We start from the raw sequence: 16,791 nt of genomic DNA on the forward strand, positions 1-16,791 counted from the left end.
GATGTACAAGTTTCTGTGTGGACATATGTTTTCAGTTCTCTCTAGCAGTGGAAATGCTGTGTCATATAACTGGTTAATTTTTTTGAGGCAATGCCTAATTGTATTACCAAGTGCCTGTGCCTTTTTTTTTTTTTAACATTTCCACTAGCAGTGGAGGAGGGTTCTGGTTTCTACTATCAGCACATGCTATTGTCTGTATTTTTGGTTATAGCCATCTAAGTTATGTATGAAGTGGTATCTTATGGTTTAGATGTACATTTCCCTGATGGCTAATGTCTTTTCATATCTCAGGAGAAAAATATGTATTCACATCCTTTGCGCATTTCACAAATGGGTCGTTTATTTTATTGTTGGTTTGCAAGAGGTCTTTATATATTCTGGATACTAGACTTACCAGAGATACGATTTGCAAATATTTTCTCATTCTGAGGGCTTTTCACTTTCATGATACTGTCTTTTGAGGCAAAGAAGTTTTTCATTTTGGTGAAGTCCAGCTTTTTCTTTGGTTGCTTGAGCTTTTGGGTGTCATATCCAAGAAACCATTGCCTAAATCCTAGGTTATGAAGATTTATGCCTGTGTTTTCTAATGAGAGTTTTATATTTTAGCACCTGCATTTAGGTCTTTGATCCATTGAGTTAATTTTTATATATGGTATGAAGTAAGAGGTCTATAACTTTGTTCTTTCGTGTGTGAATGTTCAGTTCCAGCACCATACACAGAAAAGATTTTTTTCCTATTGTCGAAAATCAATTGACTATAAATGTATGGGTTTATTTCTGAAACTGTCAGTTGTATTACGTTGATCTCTGGGGTCTTTCCTTAATGCTGGTACCAGATTGTCTTGATTACTGTTGCTATTTAGTAGGAGATTTTGAATGTGTAAGTAAGTCATAAGTTTGTTTTTTTCAGGACCATTTTGGCTCTTCTGGGTCCTGTGCATTTCCATTTGAAATTTTACAGCCAGCTTGTCAATTTCCGTGCACACCCGCACACACACATAAGGCAGCTAGGATTTTGATAAGGATTGTATTCAGATGAATTTGGAGAATATTGCCGTCTTGATAATATGTCTTCCAGTCCATGAACATGGGTTGTTTTTCCAGTTATTCATGTCTTCAGTTTCTTTCAGTAGTGTTTTATAGGTACTTTTGTTAAGCTTATTAGTATTTTATTCTTCTTGATGCTATTGCAAATAGAATTATCTTTGGATTGTTCTTTATAAAAATACTATGCTGTAATTGGATCCTACAGCACTGCTGAATTCATTTACTATTGGGTTGGCCAAAAAGTTTGTTCAGGTTTTTCGTACGATCTTAAGGAAAAATCCAAAGGAACTTTTTGGCTGACCCAATATAGTTTTTTGTGTGGACTCTTTAGGATTTTCTGTATAGAAGATCATGTCGTCTGCGATTAAAGCCCTGGCCAGAGCCTCCAATACAGTATTCAAGTGGCAATAGTAGATACCCTTGTCCTTCTGACGTTAGGGAGTAAGTAAGTAAGTATTGAGTCTTTCATAAATTAGGATGTTTTAGCTGTTGAGTTTTGCATCTGTTGAGATTATACTGTAGTCCTTTATTCTAATAACCTGGTATGTGACATTGGTTTTTTGAGGTGTTAAACCAACATTCCATTCCTGGTATACATCTATTTGGTCATGGTGTACGGCCAAACTTGGAGAAAAATTATCAACATGCTTATTGTATTTTTTACCAATCAATCAAATCAGGAAGTAGTGGTATCAAAAAAAGTACTGATGCACTTCAAAAATGCCCAAGATGTTTTTTCGAACAAAAACAGAGGTAAAGAGGCATAGATGCATTTTGGCTTTACTGGCCCTAAAAGAAGGCAAGGTGTATTTAAGAATAGAAGTTATTCGGAGGGAATTCACTTAGGAAGGGAAGTAACTTGCACAGAGCTCTGGGAGCTCACAAGTGGTACACTGTTTGGGGACTGGTGGTGACCCTTCCTTGTGTGAAGATTGGAATGTGCAGTGGGTTACTCTCTGGCTGAAAGACCATATTTTCTTCCCTCCCTCCTATCCCTATCAATCACTTAAAGAATGAAAGAATATCATTTATTAGCCCTTCAGTGATTTTCTTTGCCAGTGGCAATGCTAAAACTGCTAAGTATGCTGTAGCTCAATATTTACCAAATGATTGATTGATAGGCCATTGATTTCTGTGAAATTCAGATGCACAATTTCATTCCACAGTAAAATGGATTCCAGTTGAAGCCATGTTGAGTTCTTTGCTCACATGACCCATTAAAATATCAATGATACCACATGAGCCATCTAGGTCTTTTTAAAAGGCTCTATACCCTTCAAATATGGGGGATACAGGAAAACAAAATAAAGATCCGTTTCTCTGTTAAAGATACTAACTTGTATGTTAAAAAGTTTATTTCAGTTAAAGTGTAAGGCAATAATTAATCTTAGCAAACAAGTTGAAAGAAAAAGACATAATCATTTTTTTCTATAGCTTCCTGAGTCAGCAGTCTGGCTTCGTAAGTAGTGGCTCCCTCAGTGGTGACATTTTAGGACTCTATAGTGCTTATTTACATCTGCTAAAGTGTGGAAACAGAAAAACTTCATGCAACAATCTTAGGTCAGACACAATGTAAATTTTAAGGATTTCTTCAAAATCGCAACCCTTCACACTTTCCCTGAATGTGCAGTACTGTACATTTTAAATTCTGTAGGAAATGCATTAGAATTTGAAAAGACCCTTTTAGAAATGAGTCATTCAAATCAGATACTCAAGAAACTAACAAGTTCTTTAATCTCAGAGATTGCTGATCTGACGGTGTTCTTAACAGAGCCATGATATTGTGTATAATTACTTAACCACTTTTGGCATTAAAATAGTCCCCCAGAATATTAAGCATGCCATGAGACTAGTGAGCATTTGTACGATAATCAGAGCTTTATAATGCCAAAGAAAACCAAAACAAGAGAGAATTGTTCGCATAGGAAAATAACTCAAAGGCAAAAAGAAAACCATGATTATTACTGAAATGGAGTAACAACAGGGAACTATTGGTTTCTCACGTAATGTCCTTCTTCAACACTTGTGATTTTGCTTTTCTTTTTCCTATAAATAATTTCCATTAATCTATTTCATATTAACCACAGGAACAGAAAATATGCCTGTATTTTGAAATTTGTTTAGATGTTTTTTTCTCCACAATTGATGAGTCTATAAAAGCTATAAACACTGCAAACCTTATGTGTACTGCCTGACATGTGAAGCACCCAAGACTAGTGATACAGCTGACCCTTGAACAACATGGGTTTGAACGGTGCAGGTCCAATTATACGCAGATTATAAACGGGTATTACAGTACTACATGATCCGTGGTTGGTTGAATCCATGGCTGTAGAACCTTGGATACAGAGGTATGACTGTAAAGTAATATGCAAATTTTCAACTGCACAGTGGTCAGCACTTCATATCCCCAGGTTGTTCAAGGATCAACTCTATATGGTTCCTACAAAGTCCAGGAAAAGCAATGGTTCCAGTGTCCACGCATGTGACAGCATGTTACCATTCAGCTCTGGCTGCAACCCTGCTGTCTGTGTGGGCTCGGTCAGTTTTTAAGGAGTCACAAATGAGGCAGGCAGTATATGAGGAGCATGATTCAGAAAGCACACTGTATACATCCCACAAGCAGCTTCAAGAAGTATTTTCTTCCACAGTGCACACTTACTATGTATGCTCCTTCTGTTCAGGCAGATCCGAGTGCCACTTTTTTTGTTTTACTCTGGCTTTTCTTTAAAATGTTTTTTTTGGCCTAGGCTTGCTAAATGCAAAAATTGTCTTTTTACATTTTTAATGGAGAAAAGAAAGCTAGCAGAATTTACCACTGCTCTAATCAAACTCTTCCACTGCTGGAGCCAGGAAGCCAACAGCCATCTTCCTCAACATGAAAAGTACCTCTAAGTCCTAGAGCTGCCATCATGCAGGATCTGAACACCGACAACTCTAAGGACAGTTACAGAAGGACATTCCAGTACAAGCCACAGCCTCAAGTCTCAGGAAAGCCAGCTCTGCTGAACACAGTAAGTTAGTGAGAGACTATGTTCAACTGGCTGGAAAACAGACAAAAATAAGGACCCAGTGCATCAATAAAATTATGCCCTGAAGGATTAACCTTGGATAACAGAAGACTCCTAAAAAGTGAGAATAAATATAAAACGCCCAGCCACTCCCGACCCCACTCTCCTCCCACCCCAGAATAGCCACCATGGCAACTAGTGCTCTGAAGAAGGAAGTTAACATCATATACTTGCACGAACATCATATACTTGCACGAACAATATTCTAAACCAAAAGGGCCTGTGCAACTCAGAGGGAAAGGTAACTAGACAAATGCTCTTCTCACAATGGTGAGGTGTGGAGAGGAGGAAAATATATGTTTCAGAGGGAAACAGGCATTGAAAAAGCAACCTCAGAAAAACATTACAATGATGGAGCTCAGTGACCACTTGTCAGAAGGACAGGAGTCCCCAACTCACACAGGTTTCCACATCAGAGGACCGGGGCTTCAGAGATGCAAAGCACACTAAAGGCTGCATGCAGAAGCAGAGCTCTCGGCACAGGCTGGGGCCTCAAAAGCCCAATGGTGCTTCCCCAGTCTTTACCGCAGTTACCTTCTAATGACCTACAGAGTTAGGCCTCAAGGGGAATCATTACTCCTGTGAATGATATTTAACCTACCATCCAATGACACAAAAAAAATGCTCTTGGGCTTTAACTGGAAATGTCATTTGTCTCATTAACAGTGGACTTACAGTACCTTCTGCATCTTTCATGATCCTAAGGGGACAACTATTAAAGTGGTTTGTTGGCTTTCGTCCTTAAGGTCATACAAAATGACCTATGTAGGTAAGTGGCAGTACCCACATGTGCTTAAGTGCCAGAAAACTGGTATTTTCAAGTGTCAGAAGGGCCATGCACACTACCCCACAGCATAACCATTACAGACAGTGCTGGGCCCTGAAGAGTGTTAGACCACAAAGCTCTTTGAACATATGCTCATTAATTCATTGACTTACATACAAACATCCATGAAACACCAGGAGAAACCGTGGGCATGTACTTAGAGCTCATCCACAAGACTAAAACACAAAGAGATGGTAGGTGCACACCCAGGCAGAGGGAAATGTCCAATCTGGGAACTTCTCTTTCAGAGCATCCAGCTGGGAGGATCTCTTGTCTTCCCCAGAAAGATAGTGGGCAGCAATGGCCACAGTGACCGCTCCTTCAGGCTGTTCTTCCGAGACCTGGAGGAGAAAATTAGTTACTTCTCTAGTGCTAGGAAGGCAAGAACACTGACTGATCCCAAGATTCTTGCCAAATACCACCTGGAAACCTGATCAGTAATACCAGCAATACTGGGAAGTTCCCACCTGTACTTCTATCCAGAACTGCCATGCAGAGGCCTGGAGTCCATGGGAATAAAATACAAAGTAGTCCCCTCCTTTACTCGTGACTGGGGTGCCATTGCCAAGAGACCACTGAGAAAGTGTAGACCCTTTGTGGGTTCGGACGTAGAATGACATATGGCTTGGTCCTGTACGATAAGAGGAAGGAAGAATAGTTAAAACAATCTTTGAAAAAGCAACAAGAAAAGAAACCCACCACCCAAAGCAGACTACGAAGTTCAATGCTTTATATCACTTTTAAGACACTCAGTACAAACCTAAAAAAGGTGCCAGGTTGGACGTTCAGTGTGTATCAACAAAGGTAAGTAATGAGGTGCGGCAGAAAAGGCACAGAATTTATAATGAGAAAACCTCTGTTTACATCTTGGTCTGGTCATTTAAACATGGAAGAACCTTACCACTCGTGAGCCCTTCTTCAGAAATCTAGAGAATAAGCTTCATCTAACCCGAGAGATAACTGCAAAAACTATAGCAAAAGAACTGACAGGATTTTCATATATCCACATACATTATTAAGACAAACAAATATTGAGGTGAGGGTGGAAGGCTAATGGGCAAATGTTGCATGTAACAAACACAGAGGGAAAGGGCAAAGCAGATAAACTGTGGTATAAGCTAATAGAGTTAAAGAATACAATTAAACACTGACACACAGATAGTAAAAGGTTAAATAACAGGCAATCAAAACAAAAATATAAACATTATATGCCAGAAACTACCTTTTTCAAGAGCAAGACAGCACATCATAGAAAAAGGAATATAGCAGATAAAACACACGTAATTATAAATATTTTTGAGACCAAAAGTATTATACAGTAAAAATAAATGTGAAAAGACCTAACCCAGCTGCTAAAAGAAAAAAAAGTTTAACTTAGCTTACAAAGCTAGACCTAATCACATACTGTAACATACTTAAAGAGATTCAGAAAGCGTAAAAAACGAAGGTTATTTCAGGCAAGTGGACAGAGTTTTTAAAAAGACAAGAAAGGAAAAACTAGAAATCAATGAAATAGAGAATAGAAGAAACAGACCTAATAATCAAAAATCTGTTATTTTTTTAAATTAACAAGACAACCACTAAGTAACCTGATTGGAAAAGAGACGGAGGGAAAGGAGAGTGGAGCAGAGAAAACAAGTATATACACAAAGAGAAATAAGAAAAATAAGCAGAAGTTGTTTAAAAAATCACACATAACCACTCTGCCGCCCTCTGTAAGTTTGAAAACCCACATGAAATGGCTATTCTGCTAGGAAAATATAGATTATCAAAACTGATAAGAGATAATAAAGCTAGAGCAGAGATAATAAACAGATAATAAAGCTAAAGCAAACCAATTTCCCTAGAAAAATTATTAAGAAACTACCCTAAGGAAAAGCACCAGGCCCAGGTGAGTTTAGAAAGGAATTCAAGCCAACTTTTCAACAAAATAATTCTAATGCACCATAAACTGTTGCAAGAAAATGAAAACCAACTGTTTTTATGATGTGTAACATTCAATACATTTATGATGTATACCTAAATCTGATAAGGACAGTACCAACCCACCCCCCCAAAAAAAAACCCCAAACAACACAAACCAATATCACTCATGAACACTGATGTGGAATTTCTAAATAATATATTTGCAAACAAATCCAATATCACATTAAGAAAATAATAGCCTATGTGTGACCTGGTAAGATACACCATTTACTTAAAAGACCCAAGGAAGAAAAATCCCATCATCAGTTTTGTAGATGCTAAAAAAGCTTTTCACAAAATTAAAATCTAAAATACATTCCCTAAAAAAAAATTCAAGGAATGACAAGTGATGAATGCTTGTTTAACATGATTAAAAAATATATACCTTAGTCCTAACGTCAATATCTTATATAATAGGAAAACACTAGAGACCTTGGTTCTAATATCAAGAACAAGGCAAGGATGCTCACCATCTCCACAACAGTTCTATCCTATGCTAGAAATATTAGCTATTTAGACAGAAATCAATTAGAGGCATAAGAGTTGGTAAAGAAAAATTATCTGCAGATGATATGCAGTAGTAAACAAACTATACACCTGAGGTCTGTATTTGTATGGCTCTCAGGCTAAGCATGGTTTTTACGTTTTTAAAGAGTGGTTAACAAACAAGAATCTATCATGGAAACATATGGCAAAGCCTAAAATATTTACTATCTGGCCCTTTAAATGTTGGCAATTCCTGGTATACCTGGAGAACCCTAGTATCAGTGGTTAACTAAAACAAGATTCAGAAAGGTAGCAAGATACAAAATTGACATACAGACGTCAACTGCCTTCATACATAAAAAATATAGCCAGTTTGAGGACATAATGATAGTAGCAACAAAACCTTTATAGCACTCCTGAAAGACATGAAAGTAGAACTGATCGAACAAATGCAAAGACATTTCCAGGTTCAGGATAGGGTGATTCAACATTGTATGTCAGGGTCTCCTTAATTTATAAATTTATTATGATACTCCCCTAAATACCAATTAGCAATATGTTTTATATTAGATGATACTAAAATTCTAAATACTAAAATTATGGAAAAATAAGCATGCAAAAAATGGCAAGGAAGATACTAAAAAACAAAAACTACAAAGGATCTTAACTCTCCCAATCATTAAATTATAAAGCTTCTGTAATTAAAAGTGTGGTAACTGACGCACAAACAGACCTGCACACGTACCGTCAAAAAATAATTTTTTTACAAAATGATTTCTTGTCATTTGTACTCACAAAACACAGGGCAGTAGGTATACAACCTGCCTGCCAGGAACCTGAATTTTATTGGAATTCTCCAAATGGTGCATAAAGGATAGAGAAAGGTTTGAATTTTTCTGTGCTTCCTTTTTATATAGGCTGGCATTTAAATAAAATAAAAAATTACTGGCATGAACAAGAAAACCAATTAGTGCAAAATAAATTTATTTCTAATTAAAATTTTAAAGCCTAGAAAACAGAAGTATTCACCTTCAGAAGTGTCAGCTAAGGCACTTCCTTCCCGTAAGTGCTTCATCCCACTGGTTAACTACCAAATATTATTTCACTACTACCATCTTGTGTCCTCCAGCTTCCCTCACTTACAAGATTTTCAAGTCCCTGCTGTGTTAAACTGAATGAAAATACAAAAACCAAACAAACTACTTGTAGAAGAGAAATTTCAGTAAAAAGTGGGCAAAGCTGAGGTATATACAGTCAAATAATTTTGTGTATGGTGTTAGGGAGTGATCTAATTTCATTCTTTTGCATGTAGCTGTCCAGTTTTCCCAGCACCACTTACTGAAGAGGCTGTCTTTTCTCCATTGTATGCTCTTGCCTCCTTTGTCATAAATTAGGTGCCCATATGTGCATGGGTTTACCTCTGGGCTTTCTATCCTGTACCATTCATCTATATTTCTGTTTTTGTGCCAGTACCGTACACAGTCAAATAATTTTTGACAACGGCACCAAAGCAATTCTGTGAGCAAAGTCTTTTCAACAGATGATGCTAGAACAACTGGATATCTATAAAGGAAAAAGGACCTTGACCTCTACCTCACACCATATACAGAAATTAACTCAAGGTGCATCCTAGGCCTAAACATAAAAGCTTAAGGCTATAAAGTTTCTAAAAGGAAAAGTCTAAATTCATGATCTCTGGGTAGGCAAGCTTTTTTTGGAAGATACATAAAGCATTAATCCTGAAAGAAAAACCTGATAAAATGGACTTCATAAAAATTTAAAACTTCTTCACATCAGAAGACATCATTAAGAAAATGAATGGGCAAGAAATCTTGATAACACCAGTTATCTGATAAAGGATTTTATCTAGAATGTATGAATGTATGTCCTATAAGACAACAAGCTCAGTTTTTAAAAGGGAAAAAGACATGAGAAAACAGGTGAATGGCCAGTAAACACTTATAAAAGTGTTCCACATCTTAATTATCAGAGGAATGCAAGAGGTACTACTACTAAACACCCACAAGAAATGATAAAATGAAAAAAAACAGTAAATTCTGGTGAGAATGTGGAGTAACTGGAACTCTCGTATACTACTGGTGGGAGTGAAAAACTGAAAAAAACAATTTAAAAAAGTTAAACGTAAGTCTGTCCTATGAACCAAACAATTCCACTCCTAGATATTTATCCAAGAAGAGAAGTGGAAGACATATTCCCAAAAAGCTTTGTACAAGAATGTTCATAATAGCTTTATTCATATTAGCCCCAAACTGGAAACTGCCCAGGTGTCCATCAACAAGAGAATGATAAGCTGTGGTATAGTCATGCACTGAATACTACTCAGCAATGAATAGGAACAAAATACTGATACTCAAAAACAACACAGCTCAATCTCAAACACATTATGCTTAACGACCAGACACAGAATATTACATACTGGATGATTCCATGAATATGAAGTTCAAGAATGAGCAGGCAAATCGAGTCTGTCAATGTAGGAATCAGAAAGTTGCTTCTCCAGGGCAGGGAGACTTTAGTGTAAGGGAACTTTCTGGGGTGATGGAAATGATTTGTGTTTTGATAGTGGTTACATGGGTATATGTATGCTTTTATCAAAACTAAAGGAACTGTACAAGATCTGGATGTGTCAATGTATGTAAATTAGGCCTTAAAAATATACATATATATATGTACATATATATATGAATGAATAAAAATAAACAAGGGGGAAAGTTACGTATGAAGATACCTTTCACTCATAAAATCCTGGGCAACTTTCTATCAACTTTTTTTTTTTTTTTTCAATTTATTTTTGGCTGCATCAGGTCTTTGTTGTTGAGCATGGGCTTTCTCTAGTTGTGGTGAGCAGGGGCTATTCTTTGCAATGTGTGGGCTTCTCATTGTGGTGGCTTCTCGTTGCAGAGCATGGGCTCTAGGTGTGCGGGCTTCAGTAGCTGTGGCACACGGCTCAGTACTTGTGGCTCACAGGCTTAGATGCTCCGCAGCATGTGGGCTCTTCCTGGACCAGGGCTCAAACCCATGTCCCCTGCACTGGCAGGTGGATTCTTAACCACTGCACCACCAGGGAAGTACCTCAACCTTTTTTTTTAAACTCAGTAATTAAAGTACAGAGTGAACAGTAGCAGGAACTTTTAAAAATGAACTTCCTGTATTAGGGTTCTCTAGAGAAACAGAATAGGATGTGTAGAGAAAGAGAAAGAGAATTATAGAACTGGCTCATGTAATTGTAGAGGCTGGCAAATCCAAAATCTGCAGTAGGGGCTGGCAGGCTGGAGACTCAGGGACGAGCCGAATTTGAATTCCTAGGCTGTGCTGGCAAGACCCCCCCTCCTTGGAGGAGGAGAGTCTTTTTTTTAAGGCCTTCAACTGATTGGATGAAGCCCACCACATTATGGAGAACAATCTGTACTCAGAATTTACTGATCTAAATTAAATGTCAATCCTATCCACAAAATACCTTCACTGGAAACATCTAGTATGGTGTTTGTTCACATATCTGGGTACCATCTTAAAAAGAAAAAAGCTGACTAATTTAATTTAACTCAACACATTTGAGTGCCCATTATGCGTCAGTGATTTCACTGGGCACCAAGAATAGAAGGATAAGAACCCACCATGTCTGCCTCCCTTGACTAAATAATCATGATACAAGGAGGTCAGCGCTACAATCAAGATATGTACAAAGGAAAGAAAAAGGGTAGCAGTTGCTTAGTCTGTTGGAGAAGATGGGAGAGAAAGGTCAGAGTAATCTTGGCATTTTGCCTAGGGGAGAAACACAGAGTTTGGGTGGGAGGTAGTAGCAAGAAAATCCCTCTCTCACCAGGAGTGTGTGTGTGTTTGACTGGACAGAAAGGAGCAGTTGGATGTAGCTAAGGAATGCACCAAGGGAAGTGCTGAAAAAAGTTTAAATGGGTACCTGGGCCAAACTCCCAAAGACCACACATGCTTTGCCAAAGAATTTGGATGTATTCTGCGGCAACAGGAAATCGTTAAAAGTTCTTTAAGTAGGGAAGTGACGTGATCAAATGTATTTTTGAAAAATAATATGAGAGACAAGACTTAGAAGCCAGAACACCAGTTGAGTACCTCAAGGAGCTAACTACTAGTTTTAAACATAGTAAATATACCAAGAAAGGTAAATAAAGTCACACTGTCTACTAATGCCAGGCCAAATGCTGTTTTGGATCTACCTGACAACTAATATCTGACACTAAAAGTTTTTCAGTAAGGCTCCTTAAAAATTATTATCTGCCTCAGTTTGTTTTTAGAAACACTATAAGCTCTCAAGTTGCTGGTCACGATAATAAATCTGAGGGGAAAAAAGCTCACATGCAACATATTATAAAGTTGAAGAAGTGAAAGAGAAAGAGAAAAAAAAATGTTGTCTGACTTACCCATTGCTTCAAAGGTCAACTTTACAGAATCCCAGGGAGGGAAGAATTGGGAATATTACATTATAAAGCATCTGTACTACCCATGAAGCAGTACAGTGTTACTTGAAAGTGAACTTATTGAAAGCTCTAAACCACTTAAAATAATTTTTAACAAGTATAATCAAAATGCTAATATATCAGTTTAATCAAACAAGTATAATTGCTATGTGCCTAAAAAGCAGACCAAAATAGGTGAGGCAAAAACTGACAAAATGGAAAGAGAAAAAGACAAATTCACCATTATAGTTGGAGACTTCAACAACCTTTTACAGTAACTGACAAATCCAGCAGGCAGAAAATCAGTGAGGATATATAGCTGAACTAAAACACCACCATAAAAAACATTCATAGAACTTCATCCAACACCAGAATACACATTCTTTTCAAGCTCACATGGAACATTCACCAAGAGAGACCATATCCTGCACCATAAAACATACCTCAACAAATTTAGAATAGAAATCATATAAAGTATGCTCTCAGACCACAATGAAATTGTAGAAATATTGAAAACCAGCTGGAAAATCCAAAATATTTGAAGATTAAAGAACATACTTCTAAATAACAAATGAGTCAAAGAAGCCTCAAGAGAAATTTTTAAATAAATTGAACTAAAATTGTAAATTTGTGAGATGCAGCCAAAATAGAGCTTAGGGGGGAAAATGTAGCATTGAATGCATACATTAAAAAAGATGATCTAAAGTCAATAATCTAAGCCTCCACTTTAATAAGCTAGAAAAAGAAGAGTATTTAAATCCAAACTAAGCAGAAAAAAAGAAATACTTAAAAATAGGGCAGAAATTAATGAAATTGAAATAGGAAGTCAAGAGAGGAAATCAATAGAACCAAAAACTGGTTCTTTGAAAAGATCAATAAAATTGATAAACCTCTAGCCAAGCTAAGAAAAAAAGAGAGAAGACACAGATTACTAATCTCAGAAATGAAAGAGGTGACATCACTACAGATTCCACGTGCAGTAAAAGGATAATAAAAGAATATTATGAACACTGTAGGCCCCAAAATTTGATAACCCAGATGAAACAGACCAGTGCTTTCAAAGACACAATTTGCCAATATACACACAAGAAGAAACAGACAATCTGAAATAGTCCTTTATTTATTAAACAAAATTGAATCAATAATTAATGACTTTCCAAAACAGAAACCAGGCCCAGATGGGTTCACTAGTGCATGCTACCAAACATTTAAGGAAGAAATTATACCAACTCTCTACAATCTCCTCCAGAAGACAGAAGCAGAAGGAACACTTTCTAACTAATTCTGTGAGGCCAGCATTACTCTAACACCAAAACCACACAAAGACATTACAGGAAAACTTAAAGATTAGGACTCGGGCTTCCCTGGTGGCGTGGTGGTTAAGAATCCGCCTGCCAATGCAGAGGACACAGGTTCGAGCCCTGGTCTGGGAAGATCCCACATGCCGCGGAGCAACTAGCCCCGTGAGTCACAATTACTGAGCCTGCGCGTCTGGAGCCTGTGCTCCGCAATGGGAGAGGCCGCGATAGTGAGAGGCCCGCGCACCACGATGAGGAGTGGCCCCCACTTGCCGCAATTAGAGAAAGCCCTCGCACAGAAATGAAGAGCCAACACAGCCAAAAATAAATAAAATTTAAAAAATAAAAACAAAACAAAACAAAACTTAAAAAAGATTAGGACTCCTTCATGAACACAGACGTAAAAATCCTCAACATAATATTAGAAAATCAAATCCAACAACATATAAGAAGAATTATACACTATGACCAAGTAGAATTTATTCCAGGTATGTGAGATTGGTTCAACATTTGAAAATCAAGTAATGTAATGCATGACATCAACATGCTAAAGAAGAAAAACCACATGATCATATCAAAAGACAGAAAAGTATTTGACATAATCCAACATTCATTCAGAATAAAACTCTTAGCAAACTAAAAATAGATGGGAACTGCCTCAGCCTGATCTGACGAACATCTACAGAAAACCTACAGCTAACATTATACTCAGTTGGTAAGAAAGCTTTCCCATTAAGATCAGGAACAAGGCAAGGATTATCCCTCTTACCACTCATTTTTAAAACCATACTGGAAGTCCTAGCTAATTGCCATGAGATAAGAAAAGGAAATAAAAAGTATAAAGATTGGGAAGGAAGAAATAAAACTGTCTTTGTTTGCACAGGACATGATCATCTATGTAGAAAATCCAGAAGAATCAACCAAAAAAAGCCTGGAACTAATAAACAATTATAGCAAGGTTGCAGGATACAAGATTAACATACAAAAGTTAGTTGCTTTCCTATATACCAGCAATGAACAATACTATTTACATTAGCACCTCAAAAACGACATACTTAGGTATAAATCTCACAAAGTATGTACAAGATCTATGTGAGCAAAACTGTGAAACTACCAAAAAAAAAATCAAATAAGATACAAATAAATGGAGAGGCATTCCATGTCATGGATAGGAAGAGTCAATAGATGTCATTTTCCCAAACTTGATCCACAGGTTCAATGCAATTCCAATCAAAATCCCAAAAAGTTATTTTGTGGGTATTGACAAACTGATATATAGAAAGACAAAAGACAAGCAATAATCAGTATACTGAAGAGAAAGTTGGAAGACTGATATACCCAACTTCAAGAAATACTATAAAGCTGAAGAGATGAAGACAGCACAGTAATGGGAAAAGAATAGAGAAATAGATCAGTAGAACAAAATATAGAGTCCAGAAATAGCCCCACGCAAATATAGTCAACTGATCTTTGACAAAGAAAGGCAACTCAGTGGAGACAGGATAGTCTTCAACAAATGGTACTGGAACAACTGGAAATCCACATGCAAAAACATGAATCTAGACACAGAACTTATACCTTTCACAAAAATTAATTCAAAATATATCACACACCTAAGTGTAAAAGGCAGAATTTTAAAACTTCTAGAAGGTAACATCAGAGAAAATCTAGACACCCTGGGTTTGGCAATGATTTTTAGACACACCACCAAAAGCATGTTCCATAAAACAAAAGTGATTAAGTTGGACTTCAATAAATTAAAACACTTAATGCTCTATGAAAAACACTGTTCAGATAGGAAAATACAAGCCAAACTGGGAGAAAATATTTGCAAAACACTTACATGATAAAGGACTTATACCCATATATACAAAAATCTCTTAAATCTCAACAATAAGAAAACAAAATTAATAAACAGACAAAAAGATCCAAATAGACACCTTACCAAAGAAGTTATACAGATGGCAAATAAGTATGAAAAGCTGCTCAACATCATATGTTATTAGGGAATTGCAAATGGATAAAGTAATAAGATACCACTACGTAAATATAAGAATGGCTAAAATCCAAGATTGGTTCAAGATGGCGGAGTAGAAGGACATGTTCTCACTCCCTCTTGTGAGAGCACCGGGGTCACGGCTAACTGCTGAACAGTCATCGACAGGAGGACACTGGAACTCACCAAAAAGGACACCCCACATCCAAAGACAAAGGAGAAGCCACAGTGAGACGGTAGGAGGGGCACAATCACAATAAAATCAAATCCCATAACTGCTGGGTGGGTGACTCACAAACTGGAGAACAATTATACCACAGAAGTCCACCCACTGGAGTGAAGGTTCTGAGTCCCACGTCAGGCTTCCCAACTTGGGGGTCCGGCAACAGGAGGAGGAATTCCTAGAGAATCAGACTTTGAAGGCTAGCGAGATTTGACTGCAGGACTTCGACAGGACTGGGGGAAACAGAGACTCCACTCTTGGAGGGCACACACAAAGCAGTATACGCATCGGGACCCAGGGGAAGGAGCAGTGACCCCCACGGGAGACTGAACCAGACCTACCTGATAGTGTTGGAGGGTCTCCTGCAGAGGCGGGGAGTGGCTGTGTCTCACTGTGAGCACAAGGACACTGGCAGCGGAAGTTCTGGGAAGTACTCCTTTGTGTGAGCCCTCCGAGAGTCCACCGTTAGCCCCACCAAAGAACCCAGGTAGGCTCCAGTGTTGGGTCACCTCAGGCCAAACAACCAACGGGGAGGGAACCCAGCCCCACCCATCAGCAGTCAATGGATTAAAGTTTTACTGAGCTCTGCCCACCACAGCAACAGTCAGCTCTGCCCACCACCAGTCCCTCCCATCAGGAAACTTGCACAAGCCTCTTAGACAGCTTCATCCACCAGAGGGCAGACAGCAGAAGCAAGAAGAACTACAATTCTGCAGCCTGTGGAACAAAAACCACATTCACAGAAAGATACACAAGATGAAAAGGCAGAGGACTACGTACCAGATGAAGGAACAAGATAAAACCCCAGAAAAACAACTAAATGAAGTGGAGATAGGCAAACTTCCAGAAAAAGAATTCAGAATAATGATAGTGAAGATGATCCAGGACCTCAGAAAAAGAATGGAGGCAAAGACCGAGAAGATGCAAGAAATGTTTAACAAAGATCTAGAAGAATTAAAGAACAAACAAACAGAGATGAACAATACAATAACTGAAATGAAAACTACACTAGAAGGAATCAATGGCAGAATAACTGAGAAGAACGGATAAGTGACCTGGAAGACAGAATGGTGGAATTCACTGCTGTGGAACAGAATAAAGAATGAAAATAAATGAAGACAGCCTAAGAAACCTCTGGGACAACATTAAACGCAACAATATTCGCATTATAGGGGTCCCAGAAGGAGAACAGAGAGAGAAATGACCCGAGAAAATATCTGAAGAGATTATAGTTGAAAACTTCCCTAACACGGGAAAGGAAATAGCCACCCAAGTCCGCGAAGTGCAGAGAGTCCCATACAGGATAAACCCAAGGAGAAACATGCCGAGACACATAGTAATCAAACTGGCAAAAATTAAAGACAAAGAAAATTATTGAAAGCAGCAAGGGAAAAACAACAAATAACATACAAGGGAACTCCCATAATG

The 16,791-nt window shown here is 37.8% G+C and overlaps 1 protein-coding gene across 1 annotated transcript in view; it reads right to left on the bottom strand.

Annotated features, from left to right (window-relative positions):
- Positions 1–2,380: 2,380 nt before the first annotated feature.
- The window catches only part of ERMP1 (endoplasmic reticulum metallopeptidase 1), a 52,765-nt gene continuing 38,354 nt past the window's right edge, over positions 2,381–16,791 (bottom strand). Inside the window, exons 14-15 of the mRNA XM_060155059.1 lie at positions 5,412–5,575; positions 2,381–5,285 (exon numbers count right to left, since the gene is read on the bottom strand). Coding sequence (XP_060011042.1) covers positions 5,121–5,285; positions 5,412–5,575 — 329 coding nt within the window. The 3' untranslated portion in view covers positions 2,381–5,120. The remainder of the gene's footprint in view (positions 5,286–5,411; positions 5,576–16,791) is intronic.

Source organism: Lagenorhynchus albirostris, chromosome 7 (assembly GCF_949774975.1).
Source record: "Lagenorhynchus albirostris chromosome 7, mLagAlb1.1, whole genome shotgun sequence".
NCBI classification, from domain to species: domain Eukaryota; kingdom Metazoa; phylum Chordata; class Mammalia; order Artiodactyla; family Delphinidae; genus Lagenorhynchus; species Lagenorhynchus albirostris.